The sequence below is a fragment of the Patiria miniata genome, unplaced genomic scaffold, assembly GCF_015706575.1.
Source record: "Patiria miniata isolate m_02_andy unplaced genomic scaffold, ASM1570657v1 HiC_scaffold_29, whole genome shotgun sequence".
In the NCBI taxonomy this organism is placed as follows: Eukaryota; Metazoa; Echinodermata; class Asteroidea; order Valvatida; family Asterinidae; genus Patiria; species Patiria miniata.
This window is the reverse complement of record NW_024037068.1, coordinates 8,253,562-8,278,309: the sequence shown is the minus strand read 5'-3', so window position 1 is coordinate 8,278,309 and position 24,748 is coordinate 8,253,562. Positions and strand designations below refer to the sequence as shown.

Genomic DNA, 24,748 nt, shown 5'->3' with positions numbered 1-24,748 from the left:
GCCTGACAACTAGACTGTCATGACTGTATTATTTTTGTACGCAATGCCAATGTCTTGAATTTAGGCTTTCTTGCTTTTGCTGAAACCTGAGACAAACCCTTTTACTACACTAGCTGCCATGTCTCCATTTCGTGCAGAAATATGTGTAAAATAGGAAAAGCAGGAACAAAGTCAAAGTAGGCCCTAGTCCTAAGCCTAATTCACATTGAACTTTCTTTGCAAGAAGTGCCAACAAAAAAGGTAAGCATGTCATTCATTTGTCGGCCCTAATTGTACTTTTTGTAGGCCTAGGTAAACACACAGCACAGGCCAACAAGCATGACAAGGGCATGAAGGGCAAGGCAAAAGCCAAAGAACTATGGTGCTCCCAAATTGCAGGGAAACATTGTGCTAAACTAGCTGGCCAAGTCTCACGTCAGACTAGTTACTAGGCCTAGTTAGTTTTTGGCCAGTCACTGGACTAAACTCCCTGACTCAATTTGAGTAGGCCTACTGGCTGCCAGAGTTGTAACGAGCCACTGCATGTGACTCAAGTCAATTTGAGTTATTTTAAGGAACTGACTCAAGTTGAGTCGAGTCATTAGGTCAAGAAGGTCGAGTCGAATCGAGTCACAGTGTGTGGTCGAGTCGAGTCAAATGCTTGAGTCAATTTGAGTCACAGATATTTGAATACCATCTAGCCTAATAAATTACAGAATAAGGAACACAAGACAAGACAACAGTTTATTATGAAGACCCAAAGACTTCAAATATGTTGCATTGTACCCAATAGACAGCTTCTGCTGGGCGTTACTTCAGTTAAAAAGAAGTGAAACTTCAGTTTTATCTCTGGTTTGGCTTCGGATCTGGAATAAGTTTTATGCTGACAACGTCAAATCCAAATTGCAATGTTCACACAAAACTGTTTCTGATTATGTATTTAGAAATATATCTGTGTATTTTTTTACATCAAGACATAAAGTTAGCTGGAGTTCCATCAAGGGCTTAAGAAATCGCCCCGGGATAGTAGTTTGTGAACTAGGCCTACATTATAAAACCATGAAGTTGGAGTCCTCGATATTTATTTGTACCGGATAGCTGCCACAGCTTGGACGAGTCTTCTGATGAGGGACTCGTGTCATACTGAGTCATTTGCTCACAGTGACTCGCATCGAGTTGAGTCAGTTGCCCGTTGGGACTTGAGTTGAGTCGCCAGAAAGCATGTTTAGCACTAACATGTAATTAGTGCTAAACATGCTTTGCTTTTAACTTGTGGCTGAGCATAGGGACTACCATCATATCAGTTATTAGGCCAAGCATATATCATTTGGGAAATGCAGCAAAAGGATTTTTGGTTCAAAATTGTGGTGGGACTTCAAAGGTGATTCTATTCTTTTAAAATGTAATAATCAAGGAGTTGTATCCTGTTACGGATACTGAATCACACTAAAGGCAGGCTTTCGATCCCTACTCTACCCGGAAGAGTAAAGACAAAATCCCCGGAGAATGAACTATCCCTACAACTTACAAGAAAAGTTTCATTTGAAAATGAAGGCCAATATGCCTAAGATGTCAAGGCCTTCAACAATACAAAGTGACTGACTTTTGCTCATGGCATTAGTACAAATTCAGCCAATTTATAATGTGAAATTTGATCTTAGTGCTGAAGTTGGATTTCATTTTGCAGTTGAACCATTGTTTAAAATTATCAAATTTTTATTTAAATATTCATTTTTATTTTCTTTATACCAGTTTACAATCTCTGAGCAAAATGTTGTCATCCCAGAGACAAGATGAGACTGAGAACCAGCCATTCTTTAAACCTTCCTCTCAGAGCCAGAGTACATCGCACAGTTTCTTTATGTTTGGTGAGAGAGAGCCATCAAGGAGTACTGCAGCCTCAATATTCCAGGTGATTCCTGACTCATTTTTTGTTTAAATATGTGAACTTTCTTGTAATTTTTGTAAGTCTCATTTTGGTGATGTTTAATAATAATAATAAAGAGCATTTATAATGCGCCAAATCCATCTCGATTAGATGCTCAAGGCGCAGAAAAACAAACAAATAAACATGAACAGCAAAACAGTAGGGAATAAAAGTACACACAAATGTAAATACATGAATATGAAACAGTATACATGAGAATGCAATCAAACTGGATGATTAATGAAATGGTGGGTCTTCAGAGCACATTTAAACTCATAAATGACTTTCAAAGATACTTTAAAACTTCCTTTTGAATTGACTACAAATGGTAAGAAAACATCACAATGTAGCGATCTATGAGATGTTTCAGTCCTGGGATGCAAGATGTTTTAAAATGTTTAAAGACATGTTTTGTAAAAGTGCCATTTGAATCACTACATCCCACTAAAAAATCTCAAGAAGTTTACTGCAAGCCCATTTTAAGTGCTAGAGTTGGCTCCTCAATTATAGAGTTGCTGTAAGGCTGCTGTCTCTACCCCTGTTTATGAATAGGTTCTTTTGTTTTCAACTTGCAGGATTCAAACTCTCAATCACAGCAAACAAGTACGGCCAGATCATCCTTGCTGATCACACCAAGCTTGTGCCCTTCAGCCACAACTGCATCAAACATGCCAGAGCGTCAGTACCAGCAGCAGCAAGTGCAGCAGCAGCAGCAGCAGCCAGAGACGTCAGACTTGTCTGATAGCTCCGACCGCCTCAGCTTGCTGCACACACGCCTTCATAACGAGGCTGACAAAATCAGGAGTTGGAAAGTCAAAACTGAGATGGATCTAAAGCAGAGGGAGAGAAAGCTCCAGGATTCACAGTGTACAATTGAGTCTCAGAAAAAGTCAATTCTTGAGTTACAGGTGAATGATGTACTCCTGTGTTATTTCACCATTTTGTAACTATTCGAGTTCTAACTAATTAGTAAAAACAAAATTGGAAATCAGCAACCCGATATAAGACCCCTTTAAAAAAAACTGCACCATAATTAAGCTACATTAAAAAAAAAAGGAAGCCAAACTCTCTATGCATTGTATTGAAGCTATCAGTGTTTTTCTTTCTTTTTTTTAGCTTCAAAATGAGAATCTCAGCAGAAAGTTGACAGAAGAAATGGACAACCGATCAGATATTTCTGAAAAGTAAGTTTGTACCTTTGACTTGCTTTTGCTTGTCACTTTTTAAAAAAATATTTTGTGATAACCTCTTTTCCATTTTCCATGCACTGGTCGGTAAAATTGGTAAACCACAACCAAATCGCTCGGGCCACATTTTGGAATGTATTAACCAAGCCTAAACTAAAAGTCATGGTTGTGGAAAGTTATTATAAACGATTTTCAAGTGCCTTTCATGCTTCAAGAGTATTAGTAGTGTATCATTTTTTTAGGAAACCACTTCATGAATTCATGTCAATGGAACAAAGTCAGTCTGATTTGCTATTTTTAATGTCAAAGGGATGAAGGACTGCATGAGTGCAGTGTCTTGGTCTTAGACATGAGGCAGTGAATATGGAAAGGTTCGGACAAGGCAGTGACTAATCACAGTTGGTAAATTAGAACACAATTTGTCTTTGGAATATTAGGAAATGAATCTCTGATGGGCTCATTGCGATCCTGAATGTTTATGCACCATTTGCCCCTCAATTCTAGTTGTAAAAAGTGCATTGTATTTATTGCGTGCCGTACATCGATATGTCTCACTGTATAGGATCGAGTCAACTAGAGACATGTGCAACCTCCTGAAGGACTACACAACCAAATTGCGAGACAGAGCGGTGATGTGTGAGAGTGACAGAGATGAGCTCAGAACAGTGGAAAAACAGAACATGGAGGAATTGGAGGTAACTTGGAAAAAAACATAATCACATCATGTATTTTTTATTCAGTTCATTATGAAAGCTGTTTGTTAAACACATTTCAAATTATGTTTTCCCGAAATGAAATAAAGCCAAAAGAAGCTCACAAACCAACCACAGTTCAAACACACAAAAAACTCCTTCTAGCTTGAAGTACTTTTTAAAAATTATTCATGTTGTAGGATACAGTTATAATTAAATGAGAATTCATGTTGTTTAGAAAAATTTAACTGAATTACTTTCTGAGATTTTCTGACACACTCACCCTAACTTATTTGTTGCCATGGAAATTAATTAGTTAAACAGATCCTTCCATCGACATATATTAATAATTATATATCCCTTTCCAACCTCATCCTCATTCTCCCCCAGCTTCCTTCTACATCCCCCATTAAACCACTTCGGACTTGTCATACAATTAATAATGCATGAACAGCGTAAGCTTACAATTGTTCACCCCTAGATATATCTGTTCCATGATTGTGATTACATATGTAACCTTGACCACTATGAGTGGGAAGTGTGGTCAAATTGATCACTTCCTCTGATAGCTAGCTACCCACAGGTATTATACAAAGTGCAGCTGTACTTTGTCTACATGCTTTTGTTTTTATTTAGTTATGTGAACACTACCATTTGTGCATCATTTATTTGTGACATCATTTTTTTAGTATAGCATTAGTTATTCACATCTTAGTATTTGTCAGTAAATTTTAATCATAAAATCGCCAGTCTGCAGAAGTTTCCTGAATGCAGAATAGCTGATAAAAGAAACTTGTCCACTGTTTTAACCTTGACAATAGCCTTATTGACAAAATGGCTGGTTGGTTTCGTGACTTAGTCAGTTTGGTTTCGGAAGTGCAATGAGACAGAAAGTTTTCCTTTTACCAAATGTAAAAACACATGTTTGATTTAAAAACATGAAAGGTTTTTGTTGAAGCTACAAACTAAAAGGGTAGAGAAGTTAGTTGATAACTGTTGAATGTAACTTGTTTCATATTTTAAATTTTTTTTAAAAGATGTAATCTCTTCTCTTCACCACATTTGCACAAGCCAAGAATTCCCTCTAGTTAAAAGTAAAAAAATGGGCCAAAATGACATTGTTAAGTATACTGTTCAGAAACAAATGACAATACAATCTGTACTATAAGTTAAGTTTTTGACCACAGTACAACAAGTTTCTTTGAATCAGATCAACGTTCTTTACATCTGGTCATAATTGTAGACGTCCACCATTTCCTAGACTAAGTCATAGTCCACATCCTGAGGGATTACATCTGCGTGGCTGCCATATTATTTCCATCATATCAAATATCACAGATAGTTTGAAGTATGGATAAAATTATAAATCATGTGGTTAATATGTTCCCACAGGAATTGGGAGTAATGTTCAAAGACCTAAGCTTGCTTCACGAGAACAAGGTGAATGACCTGATTTTGGCATGTAAGTATTGTATACGGTTTTAAACAATAACAACAAAAACATGTCAACAACAACAACAATAGCAACAACAACAACAATAGCAACAACAAAACACAACAACCAGCAACAAACCAATGTGGGTATAATTAGTCAGGAGTTCAAAACCAAATTATTTCCCTTCATTCAAACCATTGCGTTAATGACTGAATAGGTTTCTGCAAAGTACCCATACAGAAACCAACTTCTGACATTCAGATTTTCAAACTATAAAGTCTTATCAAAATTAAATGTAAGATAAACTGAAGTTGATTTTTTTATTTTCTTACTTTGTGTACCATTGTGTTTGACATGATGATGTATTCAGAAAGTGGGTTTTTTTTTTAAGTTTTTATTTATTTCTTTGATGCAGTGGACAATGAGAAGGACTCTAATTTGAAGAATAATGAGCAAATTATCAGCCAGTTGAAGGAAGTACAGCAAAAGGTCAGGGCAAATATACACTGAAATTGATTTACTGAATTGAGCATCTGTTGTAAATATGGTCTTACATATATGCTGTTTGATAAATGTTGACGAGCATGTGTCCGTGAGTTGTTAAGCCTGTTGAGAAAAAAATGGCATCATCTGTCTCCCATCAATCATCCTTCATTTATAAGCTAACCTAATAGTGTATTCATGCTTCATTCACCTGGGGCAGTGTGTCAAATTAATTTATGTCTTATTCTTTATTAAGGAAGCAAGTGAGGATTTCTGATTTAGCTTTAACACAACACCAACACAGATAGGATATCTAGATAATTTATCAAATCGGAATAATCATTTCCTTCACTCTTTCCGGCCATATCGATGTGTATTGCAACTTGACATTTGTTTCCTCCTGAATCATATTTACACACAGCTGAAAGATCTTGAAAGACAACTTGGTGAGAAAGAAAACAGCATTCAGCAACTGCTCGCCAAAAAGCAGGAAGTTACCCAACAGTTAGCTGAATTGAAAAGGGAAAACTGTAAGTTTGGGTCTCTTCGTAAAACAAAGAGAATATTTGATAATAATCATTGCATTCATTTCATCTTGAAATATGACTTTGGTTAGTTCTCATGTTTCAGAAATGTGTATGTTTAAGGCTAAAATTCCAATATTACCTAATATAGCAATCACCAAAGCTGGAGTAAAAGCATGCTGCCGGTACGCCCTACTAGGGGGGTCCGGGGCAATCCCCCCCCCCCCCCACCCCACCCTGGAAGATTTTGAAATCTGTGATGCTTTTTCCTGCTTTCTAAGGCAATTTGAGATTATTTGTTTGCCCCATTTTACTATTATCATAACATAATTCAGCCTCTACGTATGGCTAGCCAATATGTTGGCTAAAAATGATGCCCACTAAAGACACATAGCAGATATATTAGCCATAATGTCACAGTGCATTGTCTTAAGGCAATATCAATTTCTCATTAAGGCAATCAATTTCGTACCCAAAAAAGTTAAACATCGTTTTCTTTGAAATTAGTATCCCTTCAGAAGACTTTGGCTGAGGCAGTTGATAAAGTCCAAACCCAAGCTGAAATATTGGAGCAATCAGATAAAGAGATTCTGGATCTTAAACATGAGCAAGAAAAATTAAGCAATGAAAAGGTAAGAATATAGCACTTCTGCTCCCGTAATACTTTAAAATAAAAAACAGTTGTTGTGTCTATTTTACATTTTGAAGTGAGTCCAAGGACGGATCCGGGGGGGGGGGGGGGGGGGCAAAGGAGACCATGGCCCCCCCCCCCAAAAAAAAACGAACCGAATTTTGCAATAAAGGCAAGCAATGAGTACAACACCATCTTTTCCTAAAAAACATTGGTTAAAGTGGTCAGAAATTGCCTTAGATTGCTCCACAGAGCATCTAGAATCCCAAAAAATTTCGGGGCACTTAAGTGGGCCCCGAACCCCATGCCGTATTTTTTTTGACCCACTTTTTGGGGGACCAAAATTTGTTTTGGCCCCCCCCCCCCAACAAAATTGTGTTCTGGATCCGCCCTTGAGTGAGTCATAGTTTGTACGTTAAACAAACGCTCAAGAAATAACTAGCATAATTAAGAGTGTTTCCAATCTGTCAGCCTCAGATCTCCATCCTCTCTCCTCATTAACCTCTCTCCAGGCCCAGCTCCAGCAGGATCTTCAAAGCCACAGCAAACACATTGAGGAACTCAAGCAGAACATCCAAAGTTTGACAGAAAGCATTGAGAAACTCACCAGTGACAAGGACATAATCTCCTCAGAGATACAAACGCTCAAGGAAAACTTGGCTGCAAAATTGGTAACTCTTTCGCCAGCGTTGCAGTTGAGTCCATCACAAGTTCTCACAAGTCTTCACAAGTCCCATTATACCTTTGAAACAAAGGCATTCCTTTTGTTGTTTATTGACCTCGTTTACTTGTGACTGGACTTGTAAATGGACTTGTGATTTACTAATGAAAAGACCTGTGATGGACTTGTGGTGGACTTGACTTCTTTTAAGGTTAGAGCACTCATACATAGGTGTATGTCCGCCTACCTTCGATCTAGCTTTAGTCACTGGTTTATATTAGCTTATCATAAGTATTCACCCCCAAAAGTTAAACTGTGGCATGGTTACAATTCAAAATGTATCCTTGCCCTTCCTACCAAGTACAGAATGATAGAGGTGATAAACCATAGAAATATCAAATAATGAAAGTTTTGCGGTAAACCTTTCATTATTTAGTATCTCCACCATGCAAAGCCTCAAATCTTACTCATAGATATATCATATGTCACTGATCAATAAAAATTGATTACAAGGTAAAGTTGAAATTATCAAATTGTAGGAAAAGCATTTTCATGCAAATTTCCATCATTTTTTTTTCTTTTGAATATAGCTATACTGATTTCCAACTACATTTGTCTCTCTGATAATATTTATATTATTTTCCAAGGGAGAAATTGATGGCTTGAAAGATGAGCTCAAAGTTGTACTGGAAAGGGAGCAAGCATCCTACGATAAGGTGGACTCTATCAAGAGGGAAAATCAGGCTGAGCGGTAAACCTCAATTTTATAACTCTGGAAATTCAAATTTTAAATTTTGATTTGCACAGAACTGACCATGCAGGTTTATTTGAGCAATGCCAACCATAATAGTTGTGCTATGTAATAAATCATGTTTGTTTCTATTTACGAAAGGTCTAACTTTTTTTTTTTGTGAAGGGAAGAAAATGTGAAACTGTCAGAGCTCCTTGAGACTGCAGAAGATGAGAAGAAATCTCTGGAGGATAACCTGCTGACCAAGGAAGAGCAGATGCAGGAGATTAGGACAAAACTTGAGGTATGTCTTGATTCTTTCAAGTAACAGCTGTAAATCAGAGATCTGAGCTGTGATATATAAAATTATAAAAAAAGGAGGGTGAGGGACAAACAATGAATGTATGTCTAATGAGCTTGATACATATATTTTGGCAACGTTTAAAATTCAAAATTAAAGGGGATTGTAGGAAAATATGTTGTTATTGTTCTAAAGAAGTGGCATTTGTGAGGCTTACCCAGTTTTGATAGGACCAGGAGTCTGTGTGGATGAAAATTTGTGTTTTTGCGAAGTTGCTGTTGTTGTTTCCAGGCATTGCATGAGACAGCTGAGGATGGAAAGGCAAAACTTGAGGCTTCTGTGCAGAAGACCAAAGAACTTGAGGAAAAGATTCAGAATCTGAAAGAAACACACACGGAGCAAGAACAGAGCAAGGCTCAAGAACTCCAAGAGGAAAAAACTAAAGTATGTGGAAAGCTGAAATTAACCTGATCACTTCATGGATTTGATTTTCAGTCTTTTGATTTCTTTTTTCCACTCTTCTCTCCACTCAAAGTGGTGAAGAATTCTTACTTTTATAACATGAATAAATGGAAAATGGCATTGTAAATTAGTGGAAAAGTCAACCTCCTTCCATTTATATTAAATCAGAATGACGGCCTAAACGAGGACCTGGAAGCCTTCAGCAACAAATCGTCTTCCCTTGAGAGCAAGAACAAGTCTCTTCATGGCCAAGTTGCTTCCAAGACCAAACAAGTGAAAGATCTGCACCAAGAGCTGAAGACACTGAAGGGAAAGTTGACAACACAGACCAAGCTTACAACTGCTGCAGAAGAACAGGTGTTTTTTAATTAGCTAAACCATTTTACTCAATCAATTAATTATGAAGGAGTGTATCTTTTGAATAAATCTAACAACTTATATATTTGCACTTTGTGGCACTTTATTTATTTCAGGTCAGCTCTGTGTCCAATGAACTTGAGGAGAATAAGAGTGCACTTGAAGAGACGAAGACCAAGGTTTGCAATTATTTTCTTACTTCTTCACTATTTCATTTCCTACCAGCAGCAAAAAGTTCAGACAAGACACTACTCTATTCAGTTGGCCTCTGTCGTTATTGGCATTAATTATTAAACTTTAATCACGGTACCCATAAATGCTTAATATGTAGTATCAATTTCGTAATTCCAGTTGTGTTCAGTGACAGAAGACCTAGAGCATGAGAAAGCAGCACTTGAAGAACTTAAATCGAAGGTAAGAACAATAAGTCTCCCTACAGCAGTATTGTCCTTTTGAAAATCTAAAAGCCAGATATTAGTCTTATAAGGACCTCACCATTCATCAGTGTAATGCCTAGACCTGAACTTGAAACTGGTATAACCTTTATAATCGGTAAGTTGATTTATTCAGTTGTATAAACAAGGATTTTGCTGTAGATGTGCAAGTCCTTGTTTGTGTCATCCATTACACACCTCCAAAATGTACTTTTTAATTAAAAAACAGTTTAGTAGCAATTTATTTTAATATGCACTAATTAGCTACATGAGAAAGAGCAGGAAGCAGAAGACAAGACTAATGTGGTCAAGAATCTTGAGGCAGAAGCAGTGAGTTTGCGACAGAAGACGGACTCGGCTGTGAAGGAGCACAAAGATGCCAAGCAGGCCTGTGAGCTCCAGATGGCAGAAGTCAGTGCCACACTGGACAAATACAAGGTAATTAGATAAAGTCCACCGAAGAAGTCTCACCAAATTTAAAATCATGTGTTTCCATTTTTTTTGCCTGTATTAAAAATTAAGTATTTCCCCATTTGTACAACCCATCCTACCCCCTCCGCAATATGGTCTGAACCAATTTTTCTGACAAGGTGGCACTGGGAAAAAAAGTTTTTACCCTTTAGTCAACCACTGCTGTTTAACACCTGAATATTGTAGAATATCTCAACAACAATATATATTTTATACTAGTATTTTTTACTATCATATCTTGAAAATCATGGCTGATATATTCTGATAATGAGATAGTGTCTGTAATTTATTCTCAGCAGCACAACGGCTACAATTGGCATCAACATTTTATTTTTTTATTTTTTTTGGTTAAATTAAGTGCACTGGCTTTGTATTTTCGCTTTCTCTCATTTCTAACTCTGGTTTTAGACAAGTTAATAATTGAGGAAGTTTTTTTCTTTCCTTTTATGCAGGCAGAGAATGAAAGGATGGTTGCCCAAAAGGAAAAAGAGATTGACCAACTGAAGAAGGAAATGGAACAACAAAAACACAACAAGAAATTGGAGGTTAAAGTTTACCTTTTAAAAAATGCTTGCATGCTTTGCAGCCTTGCTAATAGAAATAAATTGCCTAAAAAATGTTTAAAGCTACAGTCCATCATTTGTAATTTGTGCATTTTGTTCATTTGAAGCAACAAAAGAGTTCAAAATCTAATGAAGGATTCTGAGCAACTAACCTGATGAAGTTTCAGCTAAGCTTCAGCTGTACATTCCGAGAAAAACAGCATTCTAAGATCTCAATTTCAAATCAAAAGTTACTGAATCATGTTTTGAATTGTTTTGAATTGCAGCTATACGCGACGTCGCGCACTGATCCGACAAATTATAACAACCGCGCGCGCGCGTGTGCGTCGTTCCAATACTTGTGCGCGCTGCGCTGAATAACAAAACGAACTACTAATTTAAATTTTCCTACAGTGCTTCTTAAGAATCACCGTTGGAAATGCCTTCTTTCGTTGATTACTTCAAAATGACAGCTTCCCAGAAAGAATAATTTCACAGGGAGTTTAGTTCCCTTACTATCTTTCAACCAAGTTTGTTTTTCAACAATAATTACGCCAGTTACTTTTCGGATGGCTGCAAATGATGGACTCTAGCTTTAAAACATCTTGACAATTTCTAAGTGTTTTGTATGACAAGAACCTGTTGCTTTGCTCTAATGAGGTTTTCCAGTTTGACTGTTATGGCTAATGAGGAAAATAAGAACACATTCCAGAAAGTCCTTTCATCGATTCCTTCAACCAAGATTCTCGGAATACTGAATAAATTTGCAGGGTCTGTTGATAGAAGCTGTTACTAATTCTTAAAGTTTATGAACCGGTCAGCTAAGGGACTTGACCCGTGAAATAACTTGAGGCTCATCACTCAAACGTGTCGGCAAATTGATTTGTGCCATGTACCATTAACTGTGATAACTATGGATAGTATACCAGCTTTCTTACGGTTCACTGTTGAAAGGAGGATCAAATCAGTCAGTTGAAGAAAGATTTACAGGGACTGAGACAAGAGGTGGCTGAGGTTCAGGCTGAAAGAGATGAAGCAAAGAAGCAGGTCAGCGATCAGGAGGAGAACCTGAACAGCTTGAAAGAGAAATTCAAATTTAAGGTGTGTTGTTGACAGCTCAGATGCCTCCAGCTTTTATTACCTTTTCTCATTTTGCTGGATTTCACGCAAAATTCTTTTTAACCTATTGTTTTAATACACGCTGGGTTAATCTTTTAAACCATCTTATGGTAATCTAATCTGAAGTATTCGGATGGAACAAAATTGATTCTTTTCTAATGTAATCTATAATCACAAGTATTAAAGACTAGTTTAGTTAAATTTAATCAAAATGTCTGAATTAACAAGATATGCCCCTCCTATCTAAGTTCAATATGCTTTCATTTGGTTTAAAAACTTGCGAAGTCTTATTTCTGGGACCCTAAGAATCACCCCAATCTAACGGTGTAATTCAGGAAGGGAAGTGTTTGAACAACGCAGATAGTCATTAAAAGAAAAAAAAAGACAATGAAAAAGAAAATATATATTATATGACAATATTCCGAATCAATTCAGTGCATTTTTAAAAATAAAACCCACATTTCCCACAACATTTTTGACAATTCTTTCTGAAGATGTGGTCGAACAATTTTACATTTTACATGATTAAATTTAATGGTTTGTTAACCAGCATGAAATTTTTGCAGCAAAGGACTGTAATGTACTTCATCCCAAGAGGGCAGTATGACACCTCATCAGTAACGGAATTGGGTTTTGCTGGGATTGTTGTGTGAGATTTTTTTTCAAAACCACTAATTCTTGATGCGTCGTGGCAGGAGGATGAGTTGAAACAGCTCCTGAGTGCCGCTGTATCCATGGGAGATCCAGTGGTGGGCATCAGTCCCATTGCTCCTAAACAGAACACATCGCTGCCTAAGCACTCGACTCCTAAACCTACATCCAAGCAAGTTGTGCCACACACTCCCCAATCTCATATGGCTGGTAAGTTTATTCCAGGGAACAACAAAACATAAAAACAAAATCAACTGAACAAAACAATCACACAAAAAATGTATACTGACGGTTAAACTTACCCCCCCCCCCCCAAAAAAAGCCTGACTATATGGCATCTATAAGCCAGTCGTATGTGTAATTACAAACTGACTATAACACCTGAAAATTGTCTTTACATTCATTTGTGAAATAATTACCCTCTTCAAGGCTTAGAGAGTAAAGAACTAGCCACAATTACCTTGTAAATTCAGTCAATAGTGCTTGTACTATATGTTGTTCTTACTTTTCTTGATTTACAGTTTAACTTAACAATGGGTGTTGCGAGTTTTGAGAAAGTGACATTTATCTGAATACTCGAAACAAGAGAGAACTAGAGACATAGAAATTTACTTGCTGGTAAACCGACTTCCCACTGCCAGCAATAGATTGTGATGTACGGAAATATATCACATCAGATCAATTAAATCTAATAACTTGTTTTGCTTGGCAGAGAAACCCTTACCTGTGACCCCTTGTAAAAGCAGGACTCCCAGGCACAGCATTTTGAGGCAGGCAGTAAGTGTGCCGAGGAAGAGGCATGTTGCATTTGTGTCTGATGACGAGGATAGCTTAAATGGGTCCATGTCTGATTCGTCCAGCTCCCAGCTAATGGAGATTGAGGTAAAGTTTGGATTTTGCTGTGGTCATTTCAGGGCCCAATTTCATAGCGCTGCTTAACAGTTAGTAGTCTGAGTATCATCCGTTATACACGGAGCCCAGACTCCTGTCTAACGTCTGATATGTCAAAGCATGCAGATTTATGCGATCTCGCGCCTCAGCCAATCGGAGTGGACTTTACTAAATCGTGACGTCATTTCATTCCCAAATCAGGACTAAACGTTTGATTGGTCAATTCGAATGCAGTGTTTTGTAATGCAACAACAGCCCGGCGCGTTATCGCGTAACATGATTACAGAGCGCGTGATGCAGGGCTTTTTTATACATTGTCTATGACGCTCACCGGAGACCCGATATAGAAAGCGCCCGCTGATTGGTCAAAATCTAGGAAGTCAAGAGGCGGGGTCTTGCCTAATTAATCAGCGAATCTGTTAACATATCATAGGCCATGTTACATAGACTAAACAGTTAGCAGAAAAGTTTAGCTTACTGTAGCAGAAAATCATGCTGCTGCTTACGGACTATTTCACGGCGTTGACGTGCTAACAGTTGCATGTTCATGGAGATTTCTATTGTTACATCACTGATTTATGCAATTTGTTCCTCTGAGGTTAAGCGTGCTTTTGCTTACTGCTTACAGTCTCTATGAAATAGATGGAGGCTTGGTAAGCACAATATCGGCTGTCAAGAAATATAGTTGTTAAAAGGTTTGGGTTGTGTGGAAAATACACATGAATAGTTTTAGGGGCAATAATGTGAGGAGTCTGAGGGCAGCAGACACCAAACTTGGAACATGAACATAAGAAGCATGAATTGTATTGGCAGTTCCTAAAGTTTAAATATTTCTGAGTCTTAAGAATAGTAAGTAACAGCAAGAGCAAAACGTGACATGAGAAAATGTGTAGCCCTAATGGCGATTGATTGGCATGGTATAGTTGGGCTAAATGCTTTAATTGTTAACCAAATTCTTCCTTTCTGACACTTTTTACAGAATGAAACTTCCCTTTTGTTTTATATAGTAAATATAATTGAAAGGGCACTATTACAAAAAAAAGATCTTTTAAAGTTTCATAACTGCCTAAGTATCTAAGAAATTTAAATATACTTTTCTTGATGTTAACATTGTTTCGTCAGCAAAGTGAGGTAGACCGACGTTTGAGCACCACACCTACCCAGATGAGACTCAGCCAGACAGTCCAGCCTCTCAACGTTAAATCTTCTAGGAAAACCCCATCTAGTGACCATCACACTCCAAAAATGTCATCTAGGATGACTTCACAGAAGTCTGCATCAGGAGGAAGACACACTCCACCAAAAGGCAGACCTCACTTCAAACCAAAAAAGGTCATTTAAAGAATAAGCTTTAACAAAAATCATGAAAACTGCAAGATTTGGAAAAAAAAAAAAAAAAAAACACGTACTCAGTGATTTTCATAATGCTAGGCTCATTATATGGTGAATCTGTGAACTGTATTAATGTTGAAATTGTAATATGTTGGATAAGTCGTGACATGATTGGTGCAAAGATTTACTTTTTCAAATCACTAAAAACTACATTATTTTCAGATGAAAGCCCAGGTAGAGGTGCCATCTGAGATGACGCAGGCTGAGATGATTCGCTTTAAGGAGCTGTACCCAGAAGAGGAAGCGGAAATGTACCCTACTAGCAAAGCTAAGGTAAAAGCAGTGTGCAAATGGAAAAACAAAAATAGCATAGACTCTGCGCAAAACTATTTAGGGTAACCTCCTCCAGCCTTTCAAAAAAACTGACGATCCTTCCTTGTATTTCTTGCCAGATCACATGAACAGTTCTGAAGATCTTTTTCTTCCTTTTCTTCTGTTTCACTGTGAGTGTTGTGTGCTTTCAGAGTTGGTACTAACCCCAAGCTCCCTAGATCACGTAGGCCTACAGATAATACAACTTCTTGGTGTTGCAAATATCATTGATTTATCAGGCAAAGAAAACTCCGCCATCGTCAGCTAACACCCGCAAGACTTCCAATCGCATCTTCAAGGTAAAAGGACTCCAAGACTCGTTGAAGGGTCGCAAGAAAACCAAAGCGAAGGCTGGCAAAGTAAAGGAGAACGACTTGTCGTGGCTTGAGATGGATGCAGTGTATGGCTTCTTTGAATAAATTTATTTCAGTTTTGTTGCCCACATATAAGCAGGCAACAGTGTTTCATCGTAATTGTAGAAATTCCTGTTAATATAAAAAGCCCAGAAGATCTTAAAATGTGACCAATCTATACGCAGTTTCCTTCATAGCTTAAGTTATTTTTTGCACTTGTACCAAGTACTTATTTATTATAAAAACTGGATTCTGTAAATAAGTTCAGGTGTTGTATTCATTTGAGTCGGTTTTCAATTTTTTAGAGACATGTTATGACAGATTTTGTGAACTAAGAATAGTACTGTAAGTTCTTCTATGAATAACATCTGAAAAGCCCCAAAAGTGTTTTAAAAAGTTTCCTGATTCACTATGAGCGCCATGCACAATTGACCGACCCTGTCAAACATGACCATCTATGAGGGCACTCTTCAATGTTGTTGTCACGTCTGTTTTCATCTGTAGTGAAATTTGACCAGGAAAGAAAGCCGTCGGTTGCTGAAATTGTATTCCATAGCTGATGCATGAAGTTTGACTCTAGTTATAAAGTGACAGGCAAAAGCAACCCATTATCTTAAGTTGGCTCATAATGTTTTTTTTCAAGAAGCCAGTGAATCAGACTTATGTAAACAATTTCAAGTGGTGTATCGCAGTAGTTTTAAATGCACACAATATTACAAAATAATTTATGTACATCCCTATTTATGAACTGAATGCTTACATCTTTGATTTAATTCAAAACAACTTCAAATGTTCCCGTTTTAGATGTGCAGTATAAATTAATACAAGCCATGCAGCTTTCCTACAGATTAAGAGCTTTGGATATTATCATTTCATTCCAAACAAAAGAAGGCACCCCTATTTTGTGGTCAATTGCTAAAAGGCAGTGATTTAAGAAACTTAAAAATTGTCTTTCTACCAAAAGCTTAACAGGTCCAAGCGGTGTATGTGTATGCACATCATCAGTGACATGTACAAAAACATTAAGTAGTTTTGGTTTATATTGTTAATGTTCAAAGCTTTGTTGTATAAAATACTATTCTAACAGGTGCTCTTATGTGATTTTATATTGTATCAGTTAGTGAAGAATTCTTCATTTTGAAGTTCAAGCCTGGAGTTTGTTTTAGTATAAGTTAACATGTTACCCGTTTCATTTTATTTCAACTTTAGCATATAGTTTAAATTAAAGTACAAGAACATGTACCAAATCCATGATTTCTGAAATGCTAATTATTAAACGAAGCTTTCTGTTCTGAATTTATCAATTGTTCACAGCTCCATTATATAATGTATTTTTATTCATTTGCATTACTGCAATTCAATATGAGCGAGATATCTTTAACATGTAAGAAACAAACCAACAAATGTTGCCACGAAACAAGCTTATAATGCGTACACTGAAGTATTTATTGATCCTTCATGTCAGAAACAAAGTGTTAATGTTTGCAGTACAAAAGGTAAAATGGTCGATATATTCCATGATTGACTACTAGCTACTTGTCAAAAATAAAAGAAATTTGGAAGTTTTCAAGCTGATTGACAAAGTGCCCCTGGAAAAATATAACCTAATTCAAGAATGCAGTTTTTGCAATGTTTTGGACGGAATGTAATCCCCTAGTGCTTTAGTATTTACAAAATAAAAACGGAAAAACATGTATCACACTGCAAAAAAACTTATGTCGGTGGTTCAATGGCTGTCCCTACATGTACACTCTGTTAAAAAGATTGATTGGAAGAATTACTTGCATTCAAATTGTTTTCTCGATTTAATAAATCAAGCATAATACATTTCATTTTTGCAGACATGTTGATTTTAAGATGTAGGAAAAAAGCAGACATATATCAAATTGGTTTAAAAAGTTAATTTAAAATGACTAAAATCATTTGATCATTTTCCGTACTGCACCATTTTGACAATTTTCTTAATGTTTTCTAATTTCTACAATTTGTTGGACATGATCGGCAAACAAATATCACAGTAATTATATAAAACAACAGAAGGACAAGACCGCAACATATTTATTTACACTATACACATCAAGGTAGTTGATTATCTTAATACATTTTGGTTTTTTCATTTTTGGTGTCGAGATTATCCCATTACTTCAGTGCAAATGGCAGCACACCAAACATCAAAATGGGTCATTAATCTGCCACGTCTTTATAATTACAAAATTTATACCTGCACGTACGTGATCATTGTTTATCAAGTAAATTTATTGCGGCATGATTTTTTTTTTTCTTCCATGTCAAAACATCGGGTTGCAAGACATTGTTGGCAACAAGCTCTCAATTTCACAAATGGCACAATTATCCCAATTCATTTGAATCAAACTGATGAAACAGTTATCCTGTAAATTGACGCACAAGTCAGTAGCATCCCTCATTAACTGCACCAGGACTGGGGCTGGCCTTATCCTAAAACTGCGTTAAAAAAACGGCAAACACTAGTTAACTTTGTGCATTCCCACTTATACCTGGCTAAATGAAAACTATGTTATGGCTGAAATGCACGGCTGAAAATGTATTTTCTCCCCCATTTTCTTAAAATGCATTTACCTATCCTTGTACAGCAATCTGAGGGATACTACTGACACTACTAAGTTACCGCTGAATAAATAAGCCAGTTGTACCGTGTTGAACCATTCCCATAGAACCACCTGTGAATGGAGTAAAAAAAAAAAAAAGGAAAAAGACAAAATTACTATACGAACAGTGAAATTATTCAACCGGCAATAACACCCTTCAAATGTAAAGACATTTCTGCACCACATATAAGGATTCGTGCAAGCAGATTTGCAGTGTTCGTGCTTGGTATCAAAATTCAAAATTTCATGGTCCAGAATTTAATATCGCAAGCATAATGTATGGATCTTCAGAAGTATATTTGTATGAAGTTGCTGTTGGCTGCTTGACAGGCCCACCTGAGCACAGTAAGTCCGATTAAATTTTGGAATGATAAAATCTGGAGATATCTAAAACTTTATGACAATTCTCCACTCCCAAACTGGATTTGGAGGCAGGGCTTCAGTCACCATTTGAGAATTGGGTCGCCAAATTTGCAAAACAAAATGGGATGTCTAATTAAAATGGCCTGAGAGTGTCAAAAAGACACCTATTTGGAAGAGTAGTATTTAGGTTGGATGTAGGTAAAAAAAATAACAAGTACTTTTGTGTTCTTCAATTTGTATTGCCCTTCGTCTGACACATCCCTACAATACTTACCCATTGGTTAGAAGACTATATAATTAATCAGAGGCATCGCTTATTAAAGGTGTCGTGTATTCTGAGTGCTTGATTCCAAAGGAGAATTTGGGGGCCATTTCTTTGTTGATGACAACCTGTAAAAAGAAGAGTTGAATCAACGATTAAAACAGAACTGAATTAAGTAAGTCTTCAAGAATGAAACACGTGCTTATCAGCTTTGCCAACAAATCAAAAAATGTCTTTCATTTCAAAGTCTACTTTCCCAAAACATTTTAAAACAACTTTGCTCAGACACTCAAAGTTTCCAATTTCCAAATGAGTTTTTAATAAGCTTGGCAATTTGGAGTGCTTTACAAAAATCGTTACAATATATACATGCAAAATATGATGCGCTTTGAAACTGACATTGTATATCATTTTGGAAAACTGTACTCTCTCTACACAATGACAGATTCTAAGGCAATTTTGCAACAGACTAGGCAGTCAGTCGGAAAAGATCGAATGATTTCAGGAAATTTTTTGTTAACAACTCGGAACTTGTACCTTTTCAGGACTGTGGGCTCCTGGGCCTGGTTTCTGCGTTGAGTCGCTGGGCAACTGGTTCCTGCCAGTCATTGAGTACAGTGGATCTCTCTTCTTGTAGACGGAGGGCTCCACCACCTTGTACGTGCCCGGTCCCGGCGTCTTGGACAGGTCCTCGTCACAGGATCCGATCTTACTGCGACCAGTCATGGAGTAATTTGGGGCCGAGGTCACAGCGATGGATTTACCCCCGAGAATGCTAGGCAGTGAGTAATTGTTGGGGGCTGGCAAGACAAGACAGAGGAATGGACATCAAATTAAATACCATGATTCTGGGACTGACTTTCCTCAAATTGCTAAAATATATAGGTATATGTCTTAATATTCTTTCAGTTTGTTCTCCTTATATATTTATGGACCCGACTGCAGTTGTACAGAGCCTTTCACATGTAATTTGGTTTAAGACAATTGCTATTGTTTTATGTATTTGACCACATAATGTACTTTTTTTAATTTTGAAAGTTTGTAAAATAAAATAATGGATTAAGATGCATTGTTTGATCATCATATACTTTTAAAGTTACCATCTAATAGTAAATACAATACATGAAATAGCTGCTATTTCAGAAAATATTGTGTGCGACTTCACTCTCTTAAACTTTCACTAAAACAACCGTAAGATTAATGTATGGTTGTAAATCACTTTGAAACAACTAGCTCAGTAAAAACAAAAGTTCTGTTCCTTAGGCTCCTGGTTAATTTTGCATACTGTCCACGGAATACACTTTCTTTAATTACCTGGTGACTTGTCATGCTTGCTGCCTTTTGTTCTGGCACCAAAGGAGTAGGATGCAGCCTTCTTGTAGGCCATCTGTCCAGACTTCTCTGGTGAGTAGCGCCCGGGGCCCGGAGTGCTGAACATACGGGGCTCCTTAGGCCGACTATAGAGTGAGTAATGAGGTTCCCCAGCATAGCCGTGCCTGTTGATGCGTGGGTTCGTCAGGTAGCGCGGGCCTGGGCTGCAGTCGTCCGTGAACTTTGTGTGCTTGATGCCAAAGCTGTAAGCCGGGAACATCTTCTTGCGGGGATCACTTCTCTGGGTACCGGTTCCACCAGGGAGAAGGTACTGGCCCGGGCCAGGGCCATTGTACATGGCCGCAATGGGCTGCCTGGGTGTGGTTGGTTCCCATCCGGCTGCCATATTTTTCTCTTTTTTTGTTGTTTTTTCGGGGGAAACTGAAATCATCAAAAATAAACAAAAATAAATTAAATTTTGTGTCAATATGATGAAGTTTAAATTTACATTCCCCTCCTTTACTGTCTAACCACAAGCCTCTTTGATCCAAGTTGATCTGTAAGACATGTGTTATATTGCTCTCCATTTTCTGTGATTTTCCATTTGAAGACAAAAATACAATAACTAAAAAATAACAAACGAGAACAAAATCCTCAAACTACATGAAAATATTTAAAATGAAAAAAAAAGGAGAAACAAAGAAACAGGGCCTACAAATACAAGATAACTGTTTTTGTGGTTTCTCTCTCGACCTAATTAATGTGATCTCTGCTTGTGCTGCCGGCCCGCTTGATGCCAACTCCCGACCGCAGATTAACATAACAGGATTTGCTTGGCCGCTTGGGACTGTTTGTGTGACCGAGTACAGACGTGTCATGGCGACTCGGCACCATCAACCACACAATTTTTTAACTCGACAGCGAATGATACCCAAATATTTACAGATTTTCTTCATTACACAGCTAATCATTCATACACTTGTTTTGCACAGTTTACATAACCTCAGCATGCATTATCAAAATCGCCATTTGCTAAAAATGTTTCACAACTTCTTACCGTTATAGCGGAATAAAGTCAGACACGTCCTTTTTCACCGTAGCAAGTTTACCAAATCTTATCAGGATATTGCGCGAACTAGCAGCATGCACGTAAATGTACACACGTATACACGCACGACTACAGTAGCAACCAGTGTCACCTAGCAACCAAACACAAATGACCTTTCCACCCGCAACGCGTCGAGGACGCTGATTGGTGGAAGGAGAGAAATAATATGAATATGCAACAAAAAATACCTCTCATGGAGCTTGGGTGAGGCAAATAGAGTTCGTTGTCAGGGGTACCGGGTGCGGCGATTCCGTGGGACCGGGGGTACGTGTCCGGGTGCACATAGTACATGGGGTGAACTCTACGTTACGTTCGCGAACAAATTCGGGATCTTGACTATAAACACTTGGCATAGTGATCCGGCTTAGGTTTACAAGTATTTACGCGGTAGCGGTACGTACTGACCAGGGTATTGACTTGAGGATTACGGTTTAGTATGGGTCGATAAGTTTAGAATATAAATATTGCTTGGACTTTCAATGATCCTGGAGCACAAGCTCAGTTCCGGCACGAAGACGAGATTTTAATTAGGCCTACACTGTCTTTGCCGCAAGTACATGTACATGTATCACTCCGTGATTTTTCTCGGCGACAATTAACAAACTTTTTTTTTTTTAATTTGAATCTAGCAATACAAAAGTTAATCACTTTTGAATAAGCCATCCACCAAAAAATCGGTCCACAGTATATGATACTACTCCCGTTCAGCTGCTGACTTGTGTTAGATGATTAGTAAAATAGGGCCAAAATAATAGCTCTACTGCACAGAGCATACTAAGGTAATTCAAGAATAATTTAGGAATTTTAGCAGTCCAATTCTTATCATACATGTACTTTTAAAAATGTTCCGGGGGGTGGGGGGATCCCCCAACATTAGACTCACCCCCCCCCCCTTATCAACTCCACTGGTGTTTCCGGAAGATCCGCCCCTGATTAAGTTACAAATTGATGGGCGGATCCATTCGTGCCCACAGAGGGAGGGATGGGAACCCGTTTTTTTTTCGTAAAAAAAACATAGTAATTGGTAGCGCTTCGTTTGGAGACTAAAATTGAATTTGTTGAAGAGCTAGACAGGAGTATGAAGTTCTGATACATTGTAATGACATTATTTGCCATGGCCATACAAATCGTCTTTCCTTCTACATGTACCACTTACTAAACAATGCAAAGCAAACGCCTTCATATCAAAAAAAAAACATATCCTACTTTTAAACTGTTATCCAACAGTTTAAAAGTGGCATTACTTCGAGGAGAGTTTTTAATGGAGGAAATAGCCATATAAATTGGACATGGTTTTATTGCAAAGAGCAAAATTCAACCCGTGATTTTTTTTACCAGCAGCCATTTTTCAACAACTTTGAGCATAGAACATGTACACAATAGACCTTGTTTTAATATAAATCATATACGAATCTTTATTTAAATTTATCTGTAATTTGGAGACAAAAAAACATTAAAAAATGGTAAAAAAATTCACTGAAACTGTATCAAAGGTGTAAAGAAAACGAATTAAGGAATAAAACAAGTCGACAATTTACATTCAATGTATTTTATGGGTGTTTCCTAATAACTACCCAACTAGTTTTTTTCCCCCAGATATTATTTTCAGTTTGTACTACCCTCGTGCGGGTATCGGGATTTGTATATACTCCACTTTGTGTAGTTTACTAAATACATTGTGATTCAAAAAAAAAAACCAAAGAAAATTATATCATATTTAAAAAAAAATATGTAGCACGAAAAATAAATTTTGACTGGTAAGCCAATTTAATAAACTATTTTTATATGAAAAAAAAAATCCAAATTTTATCAACATTCAAACAAAATGACCCTTAAATCTGATTCATCCAAAAATGCGATTTCAAGAATTGTCCTTACAATTGTCTTCAAACAGCACCAGCGATAAAACCTCAGTTTAAAAGTTACAAATATTCAACAGTCCTCTTTTGAAGGCCCATTCTTTAAAAAAAAAATGGTGTTTTTTTTTTTAATCCCATTAAAAGCAAAAGAAGGGTTGTTTATAAAGATATTGTGTACTACACTTGTTGAGACAAGTGTCATTTTCTTTGGTGTTCCAAATAGTTGGAACACAAAATAAATTGCTTTTTTTGGACGAAACTGATTTCAGGCTACTTTGTATACATAGTGTTGAAATGTTAACATGTACAATGTAGAGCAATTGAAACAATTTTCTCACTTAAAATGGGCTTCCAAGTCATAAGTAATTTTGGTGCTACTTAGTTTTTGTTTTTTATGAAATACATTTCTTTGTTTTTTGGGTTCCGCTTTTTGCTTCTTCTTTTTTTGACTCGCTCTGTTTTATCATTCTGAGACTGCACTAGGGGTTGCACATTAAAGGAGACAATTGGGGCGATTCACAATGCAGTGCGCCACCAAGAGTTTGCCATAGAGTCTTTTTTTTTTACTTTACGGTCGACAAAACACAGCCCATTTGAATGAGTGTCAGTAAACAACTTCAGCTAATTCGTTATAGATTGGGGCATAGCGTTCTGCCACCTTACAAAACACACCATATTGATAAAAAGAAAGGAAAAGGGCAAACATACACTCGAATCATACGCTTACGAAACTATACTGACCAGAAAAACTAACAATTTCAAATGTCCCGCGCTGCAAATTGTCGACAATCTCCCACAGTGCACAAGAAAAAATGGACTCTTCGTGGCAAACTCTTGGTGGCGCACTGCATTGTGAATCGCAAGAATTAGGAGGTCCTTTTTTTAATACATGTAGATAACAAATATTTGCATAGTGGTTAAGTTTTAATACAGCATTTGCATAGGTGACAGAATCATTTAAGTTTCTAGAAGCGTCACTGCTATTTACATGAATTAACACCATGGTTTATAACAAAAAAAATTGATGCACGATGATGTTTTTCTTATATACAGCCTCAGATTATATACTCTAAAAAGTAATAAAATCTCTCATACTATTTGATAATCTCAACTAAATCTAACAAACTACTATCTAAAAACTAAAACAAAAAGTATCAGTACTGGCCTTTAGGCATTACCAAAAAGGATCACTGCAGAATTTTACAATTACAGAAACCCTTTCGTGTGTGGTTTTTATTTGAAGTATCTGCCACAAAAAAAATTTGGGGGAGATGATCACTGTAAACAAATACTTGAATAAAAGAAATGCAACAAAAATGAGAAAATATATTAGATGAAATGTCAAGCTCAACTGTAGGACATTGTTAATACATTGTATTTCTACAAATGTAAGCTGTTAAAATGTGTTATTATCAACTGTAAATCAATTTTAATGATCGGGCATGAAAGTTCGTTTAAATGATGTACTGCATTCTAAACTTGAACATGACCAGTGTGTGTATTTGACCACGCACCACAAACTTTCCTTGTCCTTAAATTCAACTTACTTTTGCAAAAATAAGTGTAGAAGTCAGTAACCCACAACCACTTCTCGCTAACACTACATGTAGATGGTTTTAGTTTGAATATAAGCCACTCAATGAAGAAATTCTGTTTGAAACTATTTTGAGCAACAACACACCAA

General features: G+C 37.0%; 2 protein-coding genes across 2 annotated transcripts; one reads left to right on the top strand and one right to left on the bottom strand.

The window, feature by feature from the left end:
• Positions 1 to 172: 172 nt before the first annotated feature.
• LOC119735666 (synaptonemal complex protein 1-like) lies at positions 173 to 15,896 on the top strand. Its single transcript, XM_038209472.1, has 24 exons — positions 173 to 240; positions 1,732 to 1,891; positions 2,482 to 2,814; positions 3,023 to 3,090; positions 3,656 to 3,788; positions 5,178 to 5,247; positions 5,636 to 5,709; positions 6,125 to 6,233; positions 6,735 to 6,859; positions 7,371 to 7,529; positions 8,167 to 8,270; positions 8,436 to 8,553; positions 8,842 to 8,994; positions 9,181 to 9,369; positions 9,486 to 9,548; positions 9,721 to 9,783; positions 10,068 to 10,241; positions 10,727 to 10,819; positions 11,771 to 11,917; positions 12,631 to 12,796; positions 13,299 to 13,468; positions 14,600 to 14,809; positions 15,032 to 15,142; positions 15,421 to 15,896. The coding sequence occupies exons 2-24, from the start codon at positions 1,751 to 1,753 to the stop codon at positions 15,598 to 15,600; spliced, it is 3,153 nt and encodes a 1,050-aa protein (XP_038065400.1). The 5' UTR covers positions 173 to 240; positions 1,732 to 1,750; the 3' UTR covers positions 15,601 to 15,896.
• A 1,060-nt stretch (positions 15,897 to 16,956) lies between these two features.
• On the bottom strand, positions 16,957 to 21,274 carry LOC119735667 (outer dense fiber protein 3-like). Its single transcript, XM_038209473.1, has 5 exons — positions 21,155 to 21,274; positions 20,101 to 20,538; positions 19,324 to 19,586; positions 18,799 to 18,914; positions 16,957 to 18,233 (listed from the first exon to the last, which is right to left on the bottom strand). The coding sequence occupies exons 2-4, from the start codon at positions 20,501 to 20,503 to the stop codon at positions 18,822 to 18,824; spliced, it is 759 nt and encodes a 252-aa protein (XP_038065401.1). The 5' UTR covers positions 20,504 to 20,538; positions 21,155 to 21,274; the 3' UTR covers positions 16,957 to 18,233; positions 18,799 to 18,821.
• Between the last annotated feature and the right edge of the window lie 3,474 nt (positions 21,275 to 24,748).

What these genes read in the sequence shown, in the direction of transcription:
- LOC119735666 (XM_038209472.1), top strand. Translation starts at nt 1,751, where the DNA reads ATGTTGTCATCCCAGAGACAAGATGAGACTGAGAACCAGCCATTCTTT. An exon ending in GAATGACCTGATTTTGGCAT is followed by an intron (nt 5,248 to 5,635) that starts GTAAGTATTGTA and finishes TCTTTGATGCAG; the next exon opens with TGGACAATGAGAAGGACTCT. An exon ending in CAACTGCTGCAGAAGAACAG is followed by an intron (nt 9,370 to 9,485) that starts GTGTTTTTTAAT and finishes TATTTATTTCAG; the next exon opens with GTCAGCTCTGTGTCCAATGA.
- LOC119735667 (XM_038209473.1), bottom strand. Translation starts at nt 20,503, where the DNA reads ATGGCAGCCGGATGGGAACCAACCACACCCAGGCAGCCCATTGCGGCC. An exon ending in CAAGCATGACAAGTCACCAG is followed by an intron (nt 19,587 to 20,100) that starts GTAATTAAAGAA and finishes TTGTCTTGCCAG; the next exon opens with CCCCCAACAATTACTCACTG. An exon ending in GAGCCCACAGTCCTGAAAAG is followed by an intron (nt 18,915 to 19,323) that starts GTACAAGTTCCG and finishes TTCTTTTTACAG; the next exon opens with GTTGTCATCAACAAAGAAAT.